Raw genomic sequence first — 17,094 nt, forward strand, 5'->3', positions numbered from 1 at the left:
GTGTTTTACCTACATAAGGACTGTGTAAAAAGGAGAGCAGACACTAAGACCCATTCACACAGTGGGACCCTCAAAAGACCACGTGTCAATAAGAGGGGCACTCAAAAATACTTAAATACTTATTGGCCCAGGGGGAGGACATGGGAATTTGACTTAACTGGGGTCTTGAACAGAAAAAAAAAATATATCCCAAGAGAAATTAACAGCCCAAGCCTGTGATATGGGGCAGGCGCAGAGTCTGAATTTTACAGTCTCCTGGGGGAGCTCCTTGGAGTACCCGGCAGGAACAAATACAAAACACTTCTGGAGGAATACTTTACAATTCAGGTCACATGGGGTTCCTAATGACAAAGGATCACTACAAAAGATGACCTCATAATTAAAAATTACCCAAATAGATAAGGAAATGATGGATCCACCATGCCAGAGAATCAGCAGATACAACCATGGATGAATGAAACAATAAACAACCAAACCCGGCAAGATTAAACAAACAAACAAACAAAAACCACACAGAATTATCTGGTAGAGACTATAAAGTAATATCGTAAATGATGAAAGACATGAAGGAATAGAAACCTGAGGAAATAACACTCTAAAAAATAAACTGAAAGATCTATAGCAAGAGATTGGATTAGTAATTTTGAAATTTCTCACAAAGCAAAGTTCAGACCTAGATGGTTTCACTGATGAATTCTACTAAACGTTTAAAGAAAAATAAATACCAATTCTTCGTAAACTCTTCCAAAAAATAGAAGATGAGGGAACACCTCCCAACTCCTTCTATAGAGCTGGTATTACCCTAATATAAAAACCATTCAAAGCCATCACAAGAAAACAATACACCAATATCCCCTATGAATAAAGACACGAGTCATCAACAAAATACTAGCAAACTGAATCCAGCAACGATAAAAGTATTATATACCATGACTAAGTGGAATTTATCCCAGGAATGCAGGGTGGATTCAACACATAAAAATCAGTCATTGTAATACACCACATCCACAGAATAAAGGTCAAAAGACACATGATCATCTCAATAGACAAAGAAAAAGCATTTGACAAAATCCAACACTCTTTCATGATAATAACTCTCCATAAGCTAGGAATAGAAGGGAATTTCCTCAGTCTAACTACTAGAACTAATGAACAAGTTCAGCAATAGTGCAGGTTACAAGAATCAATTATGTTTCTGTACACTTGCAATGAACAGTCTGAAAATGAAAATAAGAAAACAATTTCACTTATAATAGCATCCAAAAGATAAAATACTTAGGAATAAATTGAGCAAAAGTTGTACTCTGAAAACTATAAAACGTTGTTTAAAGAAATGAAGGAAGACCTAAATAAAAGGAAAGACATTCTGTATTCATAGATCAGAAGGTATAATATGGTTAAGATAATAATACTTCCCAAACTGATCTACAGATTTAATAAAATCCTTATCCAAATTCCTGATGCTTTTCCTTCATAAACTAACAAGCAAATCCTAAAACTGATTTGGAAGTACAAGGCACCCAGGATAGCCAAAACAATCTTGAAAAAGACAAAAAACAAACAAACAAAAAGACAAAGTTGGAGGACTCACACTTCCCAATTTCAAAACTTACTACAAAGCTACAGTAATGAAGACAGTATGGCAGTGTCGTGGTAGGATAGATGTATAGATCAATTGAGCAGAATTGAAAGTCAAGAAATAAACCCTTACATCAAGTGGCTTTTTTTTTTTTTTTTTTTGCAGTACGTGGGCCTCTCACCGTTGTGGCCTCTCCCGTTGCGGAGCACAGGCTCCGGACGTGCAGGCTCAGCGGCCATAGCTCATGGGCCCAGCCGCTCCGTGGCATGTGGGATCTTCCCAGACCGGGGCACGAACCCGTGTCCCCTGCATCGGCAGGCGGACTCTCAACCGCTGCGCCACCAGGGAAGCCCTCAAGTGGCTTTTTATAAGAGTGCCAAGACAATTCAATGGGGAAAAGAATCATCTTTTCAACAAATGGTGCTAGAACAACTGGATATCCACAGGCTAAAGGATGAAATTAGACCTCTTCTTATACTACACCCCAAAATTAACTCAAAATGAATCATAGACCTAAAACTATTAGAAGAAAATATAGGGGTAAATCTTTGTGACCTTGGATTAGGCAATGGTTTTTTTTAGATATGACACCAAAATCAAAAGCAACAAAAGGAAAAAAATAGATAAATAGGACTTAAAATGTTTTTGTGCTTCAAAGGACAACCCATAGAAAAGGAGAAAATATTTGTGAATCTATGTATCTGATAAGGGACTTGTATCCAGAATAAATAAAGAACTCTGATGACTCAATAAGAAGATAAAATAACACTTTAAAAAAGGGCCAAGGATCTGAATAGACATTTTTCCAAAGATGATATACAAGAAGTACATGAAAAATGCTCAACATCATTAGCCACTAGGGAAATGCAAATGAAAACCACAATTCAAACCCTGTAGGATGGCTATAATCAAAAAGAAAGACAATAACAAGTGTTGGCAAAGATGTAGAACGCTCATACATTGCTGGTGGAAATGTAAAATGATGCAGCCACTTTGAAAAACAGTTTGGTGATTCTTAAAAATGTTAAGCACACAATGACCTTATGACCCAGCAAATCTACTCCCATGCATGTACATAAAAGAAGTGAAAATATACATCCACACAAAAACTTACACACAAATGGTCACAGCAGTATTATTCACAATAGCCAAAAGTGGAAACAACCTGAATGTCCATCAATGGATGAATGCATAAACAAATGTGGTTTATCCATACAATGGAATATTATTTGGCAATCAAAAGGAACGATGTAGTGTTAGATGCTACAACAAGGATGAACCTTGAAAACTCTGTACTAAGTGAAAGAAACCAATTGTAACAACCATATATGGTATGATTCCATTTATATGAAATGTTCATAATAGGCAAATTTACTGAGACAGAAAGCAGATGTAGTGGTTGTGTAGGACTGGGGGAGAGGATTGGGGAGAAATGGGGAGAAACTGCTAATAGGTACAGGATTTATTTTCAAGGTGATGAAAATGTTCTAAAATTGATGGCAGTAATGGTTGCACAACTTTATGAATAAACTACCAACCACTGAATTGTACACTTTAATGGGTATGTTATATGTGAATTGTATCTCAATAAAGCTGTTTTCTAAAAAAAGAAACTGATAGTTGAAAAGGAATATAATAGAATGTAGAGAAATGAAAAACCATCTTGTACTTTTTTTTAATATTTATTATTTATTTATTTATTTGGCTGCTTCAGGTCTTAGCCGCAGCACGCGGGATCTTCATTATGGCTTGCAGGATCTTCTTCTTTTTTTGTTGTTTTAGTTGCTGCGTGCGAACTCTTAGTTGTGGCATGTGGGATCTAGTTGCCTGACCAGGGATTGAACCTGGGCCTCCCTGCATTGGGAGCACAGAGTCTTAGCCACTGGACTACCAGGGAAGTCCAAATCTTGAACTTTAAAACTCAAAGGACAGGTTAAATAGGAATTTAACACAGCCAAATAAAGAATGAGTGATTTAAAAGATGATTCTGAAGAAATTACCTGGAATGCAGCACAGAATGATAAAGATGTGAAAAACGTAAAAGAGGGGTATGATTTCTACACCCAGCTAAACTACCAGTCAGTAGTGAGAGCCCTTTCAGCACCTCCAGCTCGGATTTCATCATGACAAACTTAAGCGTTCATTGACACAAAACACAACAACTATTGAAGTGTTGCTGGATAAAATATCACTTCTAGAAATAAACAAAATAACATTTTCAGGATACTTGTTAATAATTCTTGAGCAACAGAGAGGATGGATTAAGATTTGAGCTTTCTAAACAGAATAAAGTTGAAAAGCAGAAATGTTTCGAATATCACTGAAGTGACAAAATGGGTTTTCATATGTATCTTATGGAGTCTGTTGAAACTTCATGATCATATAGCATTTATGGTAAATTAATACATGTTGCATTTAACTCTTATTCCTAGAAGGGCTTATACCAGAGTTGAATACAACCCTATGCTTTAGATACATCATTTAGTGTTTTTTGGGTTTTTTTTTTTTAACTTTCTTCCTTCCTTCCTTCCTTCCTTCCTTCCTTCCTTCTTTCCTTCCTTTCTTTCTTTCTTTCTCTATTTTTGGCTGCGTTGGGTCTTTGTTGCTATGCAAGGGCTTTCTTCAGTTGTGGGGATCAGGGGCTACTCTTCATTGTGGTGTGCAGGCTTCTCATTGCAGTGGCTTCTCTCATTGCGGAGCACGGGCTCTAGGCACTCAAGCTTCAGTAGTTGCAGCTCGTGGGCTCAGTAGTTGTGGCTCACGGGCCCAGTTGCCCCGTGGCATGTGGGATCCTCCTGGACCAGGGCTCGAGCCCGTGTCCCCTACGTCTGCAGGCGGGCTCCAAACTACTGTGCCACCAGGGAAGTCCCTCATTTAGTGTTTTTATGAATTTGATAAGTATGTACCTTTTCTGAGCACTAACATTTTTAGCGTATAAATATATAACAGTGACTGGGTATTTACTCTGCGATTTACTGTGCTAGAAAATTCACAGCTTTTTATCAAATTCTGTTCATGCCAATGCTTTGTTACCCTTTGATAGTTGTTGAGTAGAATCTGTATATTCCATTCTAGACTTCCGACCCACAATCTGTTTTGCAGTGGTTTATTCTGTTGTTTTTTGAAAACTGAAGAAAGCAACCCCCCGCTGTAGTTGTTTCTTATGAAATGAAGAGCATCTTGACTACCTCATATGTTTATCCTCCTAACAGTTCTTGAGCACCTACTATGTGCCAGGGACTGAGCAGCCTGCAGTGAACAAGGCAAAAATCATCCTTGCCCTTGTGACACTTGTATTCTTAAGGTGGGTAGTGGGTGGGAGGACATGATCAACAAAAAGATGAACAAGAAAAAGATTAGTAGTGTCTTCGTTTCGCCTGGCCACTGTAACAAATTACTGCAAATTTAGTGGCTTCAAACTACACACATTCATTCTCATGTAGCTCTGGGGCAGATGTCTGAAAAGAGTCTTACAGGGCTGAAACCAAGATGTCAGCATGGCTAGTTCCTTCTGGAGGCTCTGAGGGGAGAATCCACATACTTGCCTTTTCCAGCTTCTAGTGGTCCCCTGTATTCCTTGGCTTGTGGCCTCATCATCCATCTTCAAAGCACATCACTCCAGTCTCTGCCATCACATTGCCTCCTCCTCCGACTTCTCCTGTGTTCCTCTAATAAGGACCTTTGTGATTATAACTGGCCCATCCAGGTAATCCAAAACAATCCCCTGCTCTCCAGATCCTTATCTTGTTCACATTTTCAAAGTCCCTTTTGTCATATAAAGTAACATTCACAGGTTCTGAGGGTTAGGACTTGAACATCCTGGGGAATCTTTATTCAGCCCACCACAGCTAGCGATAAGCAGTATTAGAATTAAAATAGAATGCCGCGTGAGAGGTGGCCTGAAATACTATCAATACTTCAGGTGAAGGAAGGTCCCTGTAGGCTGAAATCCACATTACAGGGAAATACTGTGGTGGGGAGAACATTCTAGGCAGAGGGAACAGCTAGTAAAAAACTCTACAGCAGGGAAATTCCCTGGCAGTCCAGTGGTTAGGACTCTGTGCTTTCATTGCCGAGGGCATGGCTCAATCCCTGGTTGGGGAACTTAGGGGAAAAAAAAAAAAACAACTCTACAGCAGAAATAAATTTGGCATGCTGGAGAAGTTAGTGTTGCTTGGATTGGAAGGAAGTTACAGAAAGGCAAGTGAGTTTTCAATTTACATTTGCTTTTTCAGAATAAGAACACTTAAAGCCACATCTAATCTCTGGGTCTTTAAATGGTAATTTGCCCCAAATTACTATTATTGGCTTGGACCCCTTTGGTCACAAAACATAGTGGAATTCTTGTGGACATCCCAGGGCACCCACCAAGGCAGAGAGCCCATTGGCAGGCCCCACAGTAAGTTCAGAAGAAGGCATAAACCTTGGACTTCCTTGGTGGTCCAGTGGTTAATTTAAGACTGTGCTCCCAATGCAGGGGTCACCAGTCGGGGAACTAAGATCCTACAAGCTGCACGACACGGCCAAAAAAAAAAAAAGGCATAAACCTCAAAACAAGAGACAGTTTGGAGTGGGGCTTTCAAAATCTTATTGATGTTGTCACCGGCAATTGCATCTTACAACTTTTGTTAACATAAACAGGATTTTTGGTTATTTAAACGCAAGCAGGAGCTAAGAGAGGAAAGCTTGGTTGCCTGCCCCTGAAGGTGTGGAGCTGATCTTCTCTGAGGCCAGGTCAGCCCTTTGGGCCGGGGTTCCGGGCAGTTGGAGAGCAGCTGCAGTGCTTTCTCGGCAAGCAGAATCTGCCTCTCACCTTCTCCTGAGTCATTCCTTTCTATTGATTCACTTTACTTCACGCCGAGCATCACGAAATCTCAGAACAACTAAGACTGAGGGTTTTCAAGTTTGCATGAAACCACACACCTGAAGAGCCTAATACAAATGGCCTTTGGAGAGTGCTCCCATCTTTTTAAACCTATAGCACATTTGGCTGTACCTCTACTACAGCTTTCATTGCAGTCCTCCTTAAATTCTACCTCCTGCACATGTATGAAAGGCTTGGGCCAAGGCCAGTACGCTCTGCACTCCTCCTGCCCCCAGGAGAGCCCCTGGCACAGAGCAGATAATCAATACTCTCCTGTTATTTGGGACTGAGTGGCCCTAGTCCTGATGTCGGTGTAGACCAAGAGCTGACCATCCCCTAAGACTTCTAAAGGAGCAGGACTGTCCTAACCAGGAAATTATTTCCACAAAGGAGAGTTCAATATGACAGTTAAATATCTGTTTGAAGATTTGCATACAACTGTGAACCTGGTCCTTCAATCAAATTCCAACCTTGGAAATCAAACTGGGCCATCTGAGGTATGTGCTGGTTTTATGGCGGTTTATTAATTGCCCCAAACCACAATGCTGAGCTGTGGGGTGTTAAAGGTTAAGCCTCTGCTCTCTTTCTGGCTCCTCCTCGGCTGACTGCCTTGCAGCAAAGGGTGAAATGACCCCATTCATCAGAAGGCACAGAGGGAGGTTCTAAAACAAAAGGTAACCAACCTGACCTGCAAAGTTAAGGCAGCGATTTTCAAGTTTAAATAAAAACCGACAGACATCCTTGAAGAGCCCAATAGGTAACGGTGATAATGATAAGGTCATCAGTTCACTCAATATGGCAAATAAAACCCACCTGGCAAATCTTATGAGTCAAATGCTAGAAATCTGTTAGGAAAGAGGCAGCTGCTTCCACTGCCTGAAGCCTAGGGCTGTTGTGTTATTTCCCCCAACAGCCAAGGACACATAACCTTTTGGTTCCCAAGCATGATATGCCTTATAGCTTGCAAAACCTGATAACATTGTCCCAGAGTCCAAGTTGTTGGTTCTAAGTCCAGCTGCATCTCATGCTCTGGTGTTCCCACCTAGGTCACACAGTGCTTTCTTTGTGTACATTTCCCAGTGAATTTTATAACAGGAGCAGTTTAGAAGCCTCATGACCTAACAAGCCCATAAAAGATAAAATTGCACCCAGATAGAAGTTTTTAAAATCCAGCGTAAGATCTCCTGCGCTGTTGGGTGAGCGTCTCAGATACGAAGCCGTGTTTCCCGCTCGGAAAACTTTTCTGGATCCTCAGGGTCTGGGCTGGGGCTGGGATGGAGACAGAACGGGGAGTTACTCCACAACACCTGCACTCACCACGGTCTTCTAAATCTCGATCTTGTGAATAGCACGGTTACATCGCATTGAACTAAAGGTCCTTCTTAGAGCAAAGTTTAAAAACGTACTGCTATTTCTGTAACCAGATCGTGGCATTTATTAATTTTTTCATATATCCGGAGCTTCCAAAAAGGGCTGCAAGTGGCAGCCCCTTTCCTCCACCTATGAGAGCCTATGTCCTGGGGTCCCGCAGATCTTTGAGGTCAGGGACACGGGTGCGCAGGAAGGGGTCAAGCAGGGAAATCAATACAACTGGGGGACGTGGGACCCTCTTTCCGAGTCCCCAAAAGGCAGCTGGGGGTAGCGCCCGCGGAGAGCGTGGGTGTCAGGGCATTCGTCGCCCGCACTGAGAGGGCACTACAGGGCTCTAGGACCACAAAGGCCTGACGGACTTCGGTATGGGCTCCAAGCAGAACAGCCTCGCGGGGTCCGGGCCCCAGCGCCCCAGCAGCCCAGTGCGCCTCAGGTGGGGACAGTTGACCCAGCTCACCTTCGCCCCGCCCACCCACCGCCTCAAGAAGGGTTGCTCGGCTCACTTGGCTCAGCGCGCCTCTGCCCCGCCCACACGGCCTCACTGACCCGCCCACCACGGGCCGCCCGCTCGGCCCGCCTCCTTCCCACTGCCCCTGCCGCCTCAGGTGGGGTAGTCCCGCCCACTCGGGCCGCCCCGCCTCGCGGCCGCCCCGCCCACCCCGCCCGCCTCAGGTGGGGCCGCTTGGCCAGCCCTGCTCGCTCCAGAAGGGTTGGGCCGCTTCTCCTCAGCTCCTCCAGGGTGGCTGTGGTGGTGGCGGTAGCGCTGCAAGTTTTGACGTTTCGGACGCGGAGGCGCGCGCCTGCACTCCCCGGCCGACGGCTGTAGAGGCGGCCCACCCTCGAGGGCCCTTCAGCCGCGCCCCGGCGCTCCCGCCGCCCAGGGTCTGGCGGCCACGAGGCCCGGCCGCGTTCTCCCGCGCTCGCCAGCCCGGCGGCTGCAGCCATGTCGCGGGGGCCGGAGGAGGTGAACCGGCTCACGGAGAGCACCTACCGGGTAAGCTGGCCCGGGGCGGCCCAGGACCCTGGGAGTGCCGGGGTTCGGGGTTCGAGGGCGGGAGTCCCGGGGACAGTGGAGGCACGGGGGTTCGAGGCCGGGGAAGTGGGGAGGCCCCGCCGGCGGCCGGCAGTCCTTGCCGGGGGAGACGGTCGGGATTTTTCACCTCCGGGGTGAGGAGGGGACTTTACGCGGGAATGTCCTTCCCTCCCCCATCCTCTCCCCTTCTCCCCTCCCCCTCCTCTCCCCTCCCAGCGCTGGAGACGCCCAACAGATTACACATTTCACAAGCAAACGTCTGTGGGGAGAGTTGGGGGCGGGGGCGTCTTGTGTCGCCCCTGGGGCGCGTCCTCCTCCCCAGCTTCTCCCTGGGGTCGGTGACCGCGCCGGCGTGGCTGCGGCGATTAAGCTCTCGGAGAGCAAAGAGCCAAGCTCGAGTTTCCTCTGAGAATGTAGGGGGGAAACTCCCAGGTAATTAACAAGCGCCAGGTGAGCTGAGCTCGGCGCGGGGGCCCCCGGGGGGCGCTCCCTCTGCGACCCTGCCTCACACAGCTTTAAGTTCAGCTTGGCTTTTTAGACGTCGGTTATTTTGTGAGGTTATGGGAGTCAAAGAACGCCCGAGGTTTGAATAAAATAGACCTAACCTCAAGGAATGCGTCGATGGTCATTCTCTTAACTTTCACTTATTACGAGGAACAGTTTTAGGATTAGTGGCCAGTTTAGTAAGTTTAAGTACTTATAAATGAATTCCACTTGAAATAAGATATGTGTTTAATCATCTGATATTAATAGAATACAAAACAACTTTTGTTTTAATTCGGCTTAGGCTCATGGAACTCAAGTTCTCTAAATGCATTTGTAGCCATTTTAAAGACCCACAGTTGGGTCATTTTTATAGTTTATTTTTTTTTTAACCCTAAAATTTAGTTTCTAGTTTTGCAAGGTCTGAGTGAATTCCTGAAATCAGAGTTTATTGACTTTTGTTGGCTAAGGATAAAAGCATGAAAATAGTTTCATAATCCTTCGAAGTTTAAAAGATTGGTTCCCTTCATCTGGATACACAAATACTGTCATATGTAGATTATACTGCATAGGTAGATACAGTAGGTACAGTTGTCATGGTATTTTGGGGCTCACTAAGTAAATGTGACCAAAATCCGTTCCTTGTTCATGTTTCCTTAATAGAGGGCAGTTTTTAGAAATCCCAGAAATTTGAATGTTAAAGTTTTACCTTTGGGTTGAGATTGTTTAATATTTAAATGATCCTGAAGATGGTGGGGTAGGAAGTGGGGCATGTTGATAAAGTGTGTAAATGTAACATTTTTACTCTTGGACTTGGGAGTAGTGGCTACTCTGATGACTGTCCCGTTAAGGACGGTAAAACTGTACTTTTGTGAGGAATGCAGATCATTGCAAATTTGAGTGGAGTTGTGCTCCTCCTGCCTCCAAAACACAGACACATATATCTTTCCAACCTGAGATACCAACTCTGGCATGCAATCCTGAAGTCACTCTTCTCTGCTTTTTCTCCCAATTCTTCCTGACTTTCACTTTTAGTGGTGACTCAGTGGAGGGAGTGTACTCAAGTGAATTACAGTGTCACAAATGCCAATGTCGCATTTCTCAAAGAACTGAGGCAGGAGGGAAAAAGTGTGGATTTTATAGTTTTGGTTATGTGTATTTATAGACATAAAGCATTGTAAATCATTTTCATATTTTGAAAGGTTGTAATACACTGAAGATTAGAGACCAGTACCTTATTGCTTTCTACTCCCAGGTGTCTTAAAAGATACAAAAAGCTCACAGATGTTTATTGACTGACTTTAATCACCATTTCCTCGTTAATGTTTGGGGTCATGTTTAGGTTGGGATGGTGGGATAATAATTTACAGCTCCAGATAACAAGTTTATATGTAATCTATGAAGTGGATGCTGCTAGCTCACGCTTTGACTATGATGGAAATGCAGTGAAATTTTACGTTCACAGGTCTGATTGAAAACCCACCATCCTTTCACCACCTCCTCTTTGGGTTCTTCCCCTCCCCCACCCCACCCCGCCCCACAAAGACAAAAGCTGAAAAGGATTTAAGTTTAATATGGTAAAAATCGCCCTGCAGTGTTGATGAACCTAGAAAAGAGATCTCCTTTATGTTACCTGGCAAACTAGAATGTTTTACTAATAGAAACATAACCTAACCAGGTGTGTTTACAAAAGCCACCTGCAAATGAGATTTTATGACTTACATGGGTTTTAGATTTTTTTTAATACTCAAATTTTTCTAACTTTGGAAAAAAGGAATAAATTCTTTAGAGAAAAGGAGGAATTATAAAGTGGTGTGATCCTCTGTATGCAGTATCAAATACCTTTAAATATTTATTTAAACATTTGCTGAGTTTTCTAAAATGTATACTTAGACAAATGATTACTGGAGAGCCACGCTAAATCCCAGGAAGATGTGTATTTTATGGCGTCACAAACAAATGGCATGGTAGTAAGTCCCAAAATGTCAGGTAGTGTCACTGTTGCTAATTAGAATTAAGCCAAAGATCCCTCTCCCTCCCCACTCTTCAGCCTATACTATGCCCATAATTTTCCCACAGCAGCTTGCTTGTGATTTTGCATGGTTTTCTAATGAGTACATGCTTTAGTGGTACAAGGAAGAAGTAAAGTTCAAAAAAACCCCTTAATTAAAAGTAACCACACACACGCAAAAAAGTAACCACAACCTTCCTAGAAGTTAGAACTCTTGGTCTTAGGAAGTTGAGGAGGGCTGGATGTGATGTCATCCAGGGATGTCACCCCTACATTAATCTTGCTGAAGCAGCAGTGATGGGGAAGGGGACACAGAGGTCTTTGTTTAAATGCCACCTTCTCAGAGTCCCACTCAAACAGCTTTAAAATCCCAGATGACGCCATCCATCTCCCAGTCCCACCTAAGCCTACTTTACCTTCCCCTACTCCCCACAGTGCTTATGACCTTAGCATGTAATATATATTTACTTATCATGTATGTTTATTCCTACTCCAACTAGAATGTGAGCTCCCAAAGGAAAGAAGCTTTGTTTGGTTGTGTTCTGAGCAATTAGAACAATTCCTGGCACCTAGTAGGTGTACATATTTGTTGAATAAATGAACATTTAATTAATTTCGTTAGCACCTGTCCTGTGCCAGTCTCCCCTCTCCCTCCCTTGACACTGTGTTTCATTCGAAGTGTACATCAGCCGTCTAGGTGGACATGGATCTTGTTTACCATTGAGAAAGTGAGGCCCAAAGTCTGTGAGAGACCAGTGCCCACATGCCAGTTCCCCTGCCAGCCTCCATCCCTCTCCTTTTTTGTATAGAAAGTTAGCTTGTAGTGGCCAACAAATGCACAAACCAAATACATTTTCATACTTCAGTCATCTAAGATGTCACGCAGAAGTTTGTCATCGTTAACTCATCATCGTTGACATGTTTTGAACAAACCTTTCTTTAAATAAGAAAATGAGGTACTTTTTCACTGGGTAAAGCGAGCAGTCTAGGCCTATGTGCTAGGTTTTGTTTGTGTAAGGGTGGTTTATTTTCTCGACTTGGGTTTAAGTGGGGACATGTAAGTGAAAGTCCGTGCCTGGTTGGCTTCCAGTGTGGACTGTGGCATACAGGTCTAGCTTTTGAAGCTTTCAGTTGCTGTTTGTTGTTGTTGTGTAGGCTACTTGATACCTTCATGTGTTCCCGCCATAGCACTACTTTCTTCAGGTATGCTGAAGGTAAAATGGGACTTGCAGAAGACCAGACAACTTGCTCTTGGCTCCATGATGACTAAAAAAGGGGATTGTAAGAATCAGGTGCCAGGTAGCGGCAGAAAGCGTTGCCAGGTATCGAATATTAAACTGCACAGCCAGTATTGTAGCTTTTTGTAGGTAAAATGAAAACACAAAGCCAAACACGGAATGTCCTTTCTTGTCATAACATTTTTCTTGATTGGAAAGAGGTTTTAGAGCTACAATAACATTGCTAAGCAGACAGCAACGTCCTTTTAATGAAGGCTGGGGCCACTTGGGCTTGTGACACCGAGTTTCAGGTTGCTTTTGAGTTTACACTTGTGACATTATTCCAGGATTAGGCATTAATTCTTGCCTTGCACTTTTATCGTAATGAGCTGCAGGCAGACCTGCAGGGGAAACCTAATGTCTGTGCAATTGCAACCAGTTGGATTTTTTTCCCCTCAACATTCCACACAGGTATTTATTCTGCACTTCAAAAGTAAAAATCGTTATAAAAGCAACACAAATATTCATTTAACTTATCTGTTAACATTTGCAAATGTATATATTTTTATTTCTAAAACTTCTATTTTTATTGAAGTATAGTTGATTTACAATGCTGTGTTAATTTCTGCTGTACAGCAGCACAGTGATTCAGTTATACATATATGTACATTCTTTTAAAAATCCTTTTCCATTCTGGTTTAATAGTTCCCTGTGCTATACAGCAGGACCTTGTTGTTTATCCATTCTTATTTCTAAAACTTTTTATTGAACTTTAATATGCCCACTGAAAGGTTTGCTTAGGTGTATAGAGCTCACTAAATTGTCACAAACTGAACCCACGTGTGTAACCAGCACCCAGATCAAGAAGTAGACCACGACCAGCCCGCAGAGTCCCTCTCATGGCCCCTGCCAGTCACTGTGTCCCCTCCAAGATAACTGCTTTCCTGACGTCTAGCAGCGCTAATTAGTTTGGCTTATTTTGTCTGCCTTCTTTCAGCCAATGTGTCTGTTGGATTCATCCATATCACTGTAGTAGTTGTAGTTAGTAGATCTAACTCCACTGTAGTTAGTAGATCCCGCATGCATGCGGGATCTAGTTCCCCGACCAGGGATCGAACCTGGACCCTCTGCACTGGGAGCGCAGAGTCCCAGCCACTGGACTACCAGGGAAGTCCCTGTTATTTTTAATTTGGGTCTTCTCCCCACTTAGATTGTACATGTTTGTGAATAAGTCCCCCAGATTATACTTCTCAGCATTTCCCACAGTCATTCATGTTTTATTAATTTACATGTGTGTGTTGGTTTTAACCTCAGAGGCTCTTTAAAACTATATTTTTCTCTGATACCAGAGAATTTCCAAAATTTCTATGAATATTTACACCAAAAGTAAAAGTCACCTAGAATCCCACACTGTTAACTCTTACTGCCACTCTTTGCAGTATCTTTCAGTACATCTTTCCATGTCAGTCAGTATTGTGTGCTTCATCACTTTGATGACTCTCCATTCTTCATCAGAATTTATTGATCCACTTCCCTTTTCTTGGATGTAAGATGGTTGCCAATACTTTGCTATTAAAGTACTGCACTGAACATCATTGCAGGTAAAGCTTTGCACAAATCTGGGATCTTTTCCTTAAACTAAATCCCCAGCAGGAGTTGTGGGTCAAAGGGTAGTAAACATTGTAGAGCATATTTGTGATACATTGCAAAATGCCCTCCAGAAAACTTGCCCCAATTTATGCTGTAATCTGATCCTGTGAGAATGTACCTTTCCTGAACCTCAACCAATTAAGTAGGTCTTTTAAAACTGCTTCCTTTTTTTCTCTTTTTTTTAAATAACCTTTAGAGGGTTTAAAAAAAAAGTAGTAGAACGTGTATACCTATAACATAGAGTAGCTTGTGGACATTGGCTGGGAGAACACCCTAGATTTCATGTCTAGCACTACCGGCTATAATTTCCCTTATAAACTTTGTACTTGTAGATGTGTCCAGAGTAATTACAGCTCTGTGGCCCCTGAGGCCTGTATGTTTCTGTTCTCACTTTCCTCAGCCTTGATTTTATACTTCTCTTTATGTTTTCCAGACCTTGAGTCGGACTTTCTGGTTTATCATTATTTTAAGGACTGTGTTCTGGTTGTAACTCAGATCTTTATGGTTAAAGGTAAGAGTTGTGGAAATGAGATGAAATGTTACTGGTTTCTCTCTCGTTTCAAAATAAATGAAAAATATTACCAGAATGTGTTCCCAATCTAGGAAGCAAAATAAATAAGCACCCCTCGGAGATGTAAGGGATTGCTCAGGGCCTTCTAGAGCTGTGTTCTGAGAGAGAACAGCCAGTGGGTGAAGATACTTCTGGGTTTGTTGCTCAAACTGGTTTTATTTATATAGTAATTTGGGGGTTAAAAGTCCCTAAACAGTAGCAATTCCTCCAACAAAAATATTAACGGCTAGCTGTGGTTAGCTCTAGGGCAGGGGGCAGGGGGCTTTTACTTCTTACTTACAGTCTACCTTCTGGGGTGTTTACATTTTGTGTGAGCGGGTTACTTTTATAATACTTAAGCTAAAAAAAAAACCCCTAGAAATTGACAAATCTATTCCATTTTAATGGATAAAAAGTCTTAAAAACTAAGGTAAAATGTGCCACTTTCTACCTCTGTTTCACAAATTAACCTTCTGAGGGTAAACCTAATTTAAAATCTTACCATTTTCTCTTAATTTTTACTTATGCGGGTACATTTTAAACTCTTACTAACCTGAGACTATGAGTGCAACAGAAGAAAAATTCAACAAAACTGAGAACCAAATTCTAGTTCTTACAACTATCTTTTCAAAGTCTTACTCCTGATGTTGCAAGCAGCTGATCCACTTCGAGGTGCAGCTGTATCCTTGAACTGTACGAAAGCAATAAGATGGACCAGAAAAGGTACAAAATTGGTATTAACAACCAAAGTAAGAAGGGATAAAAGTTCAGATGATAAGAACATATTGCCTATAATAAACATGAAAAAGACCTGGGTGTGGGTCAGGACAGATCTCAGATGACAAGTCCAGCTACTAGCCACCCTAAGTGCTTCCCTTTGACCTTCCGGATGGAGCAGCCCCCTCCTGAGTTAGGAGAAGAGAAGCTCCAGTCGGGGTGGGGGGGGGGCTGGGGGAAGGGAGGGGAGAGGAGGACCAGAGGCAACCCTGGTCACCTCTCGGATGCCTGAGACCTAAGCTAACAGACCAATCCATTTCTGGATGCAAAAACTCAAATGACAGAAGAGAATCAGGAAAATCGCAATGATAATTCCTTATATTTAAGTGCTGCAATTAAAAAAAAACTTTTTTAATGGTTTCAATTGACCAAATGGTGTATTTTTTACGGGCTTCATCTTACACTTGGAGCAGCTTGAGGTGCCGGCCGTAACTATGTCTGATGGTACAATATATTTCTAAGTGTGTAAACACTTTAAACATGCAAAACGCTGTTCTTACATGACAGTCCAACTGTTGTGCCCCTGAGACAGATGACTTCTTCAGCAAACCAGTCCATCCTTTGTGTTACCCCAGATTCTGGTATGTACTTGATAATGCCATATTCCTCCATTTGACCTTGCCTTCAGTTTTCACATCTGTGAACAAGGGTGAGGATAGTACCCACCTCACACGGTTGTTGTGAAGATTAAACATAATAATGAACGAAAGCTCTTAGAACAGTGTGTTGGCTGTGAGCAGTAGTAGCTTGTGTTTGCTGGACCGTACCACCCTATGTGCATTGATTTTCATGTGTTTTGTTTACTGCTTATCCTCAGCATCTAGTAGAGTGACTGACACATAGGCAGGTAAAAGAATAGTATTAATACTATTGGCACAAATTTGTCTCTCAATCGACGAGCTGTACACTCCTTGAGGATTTTTGAAATCTCTCATTGTGCTGATGGCACAGTAAGAACTCAGAAATATTTGTTGAATAAGTACGGATGTATGCTTATCTCACAGTTGTAACTAAATCCTCACCTGCTTCATGGCCAGTGAAACTGAGATGACACTAACAATCACAGCTACCGCGTTCTGAGCATCTGTTAGGGATGCACTAACTAAGCTTCCCACCTACATTTATTCCTTCTGCAGCTCTCTTCTTGTGCCCCAGGCCGTACCAAGCACTGTGGTCACCACTGGAAACCACCCTAGAGAAGAAACAGCCTGTGCTTTTCTAAAGTTTATAGTTTATGACAGGACAACAATGCCAGCCTTTCCCCTCCGCCTTGGCCTGCCCCGGATCGTCAATTCTGCGTCCTTGCTCCTTCCCCCCACCTCCAGCAGTACCAGAGGCGTTTACCAGTTCCGTTCTTCAGACTTTGTTTGCTTTGTCCCAGTATTGGAAGAAAGGAGGAAAAGAGCGATGTATGAACAGGTTAAGGTCAAGAAGAGTTTCTTAGGCAGTTTGTAAGAAGTCTTTGGAAAGTTGGCTACATGAGAGAAGTAGATGAAAACAAAACAAAAGTTTTAGAAGTTTTGATTCCCCTTACTGGTATCAGAACTGTATTTAACAAA

The 17,094-nt window shown here is 42.7% G+C and overlaps 1 protein-coding gene across 1 annotated transcript in view; it reads left to right on the forward strand.

Annotated features, from left to right (window-relative positions):
• Positions 1-8,537: 8,537 nt before the first annotated feature.
• The window catches only part of BAIAP2L1 (BAR/IMD domain containing adaptor protein 2 like 1), a 94,867-nt gene continuing 86,310 nt past the window's right edge, over positions 8,538-17,094 (forward strand). Inside the window, 1 exon segment of the mRNA XM_032603898.1 lies at positions 8,538-8,808. Within this exon segment, the coding sequence (XP_032459789.1) occupies positions 8,758-8,808 (51 nt within the window). The 5' untranslated portion in view covers positions 8,538-8,757.

This window comes from Phocoena sinus, chromosome 15, assembly GCF_008692025.1.
Source record: "Phocoena sinus isolate mPhoSin1 chromosome 15, mPhoSin1.pri, whole genome shotgun sequence".
Taxonomy (NCBI): domain Eukaryota; kingdom Metazoa; phylum Chordata; class Mammalia; order Artiodactyla; family Phocoenidae; genus Phocoena; species Phocoena sinus.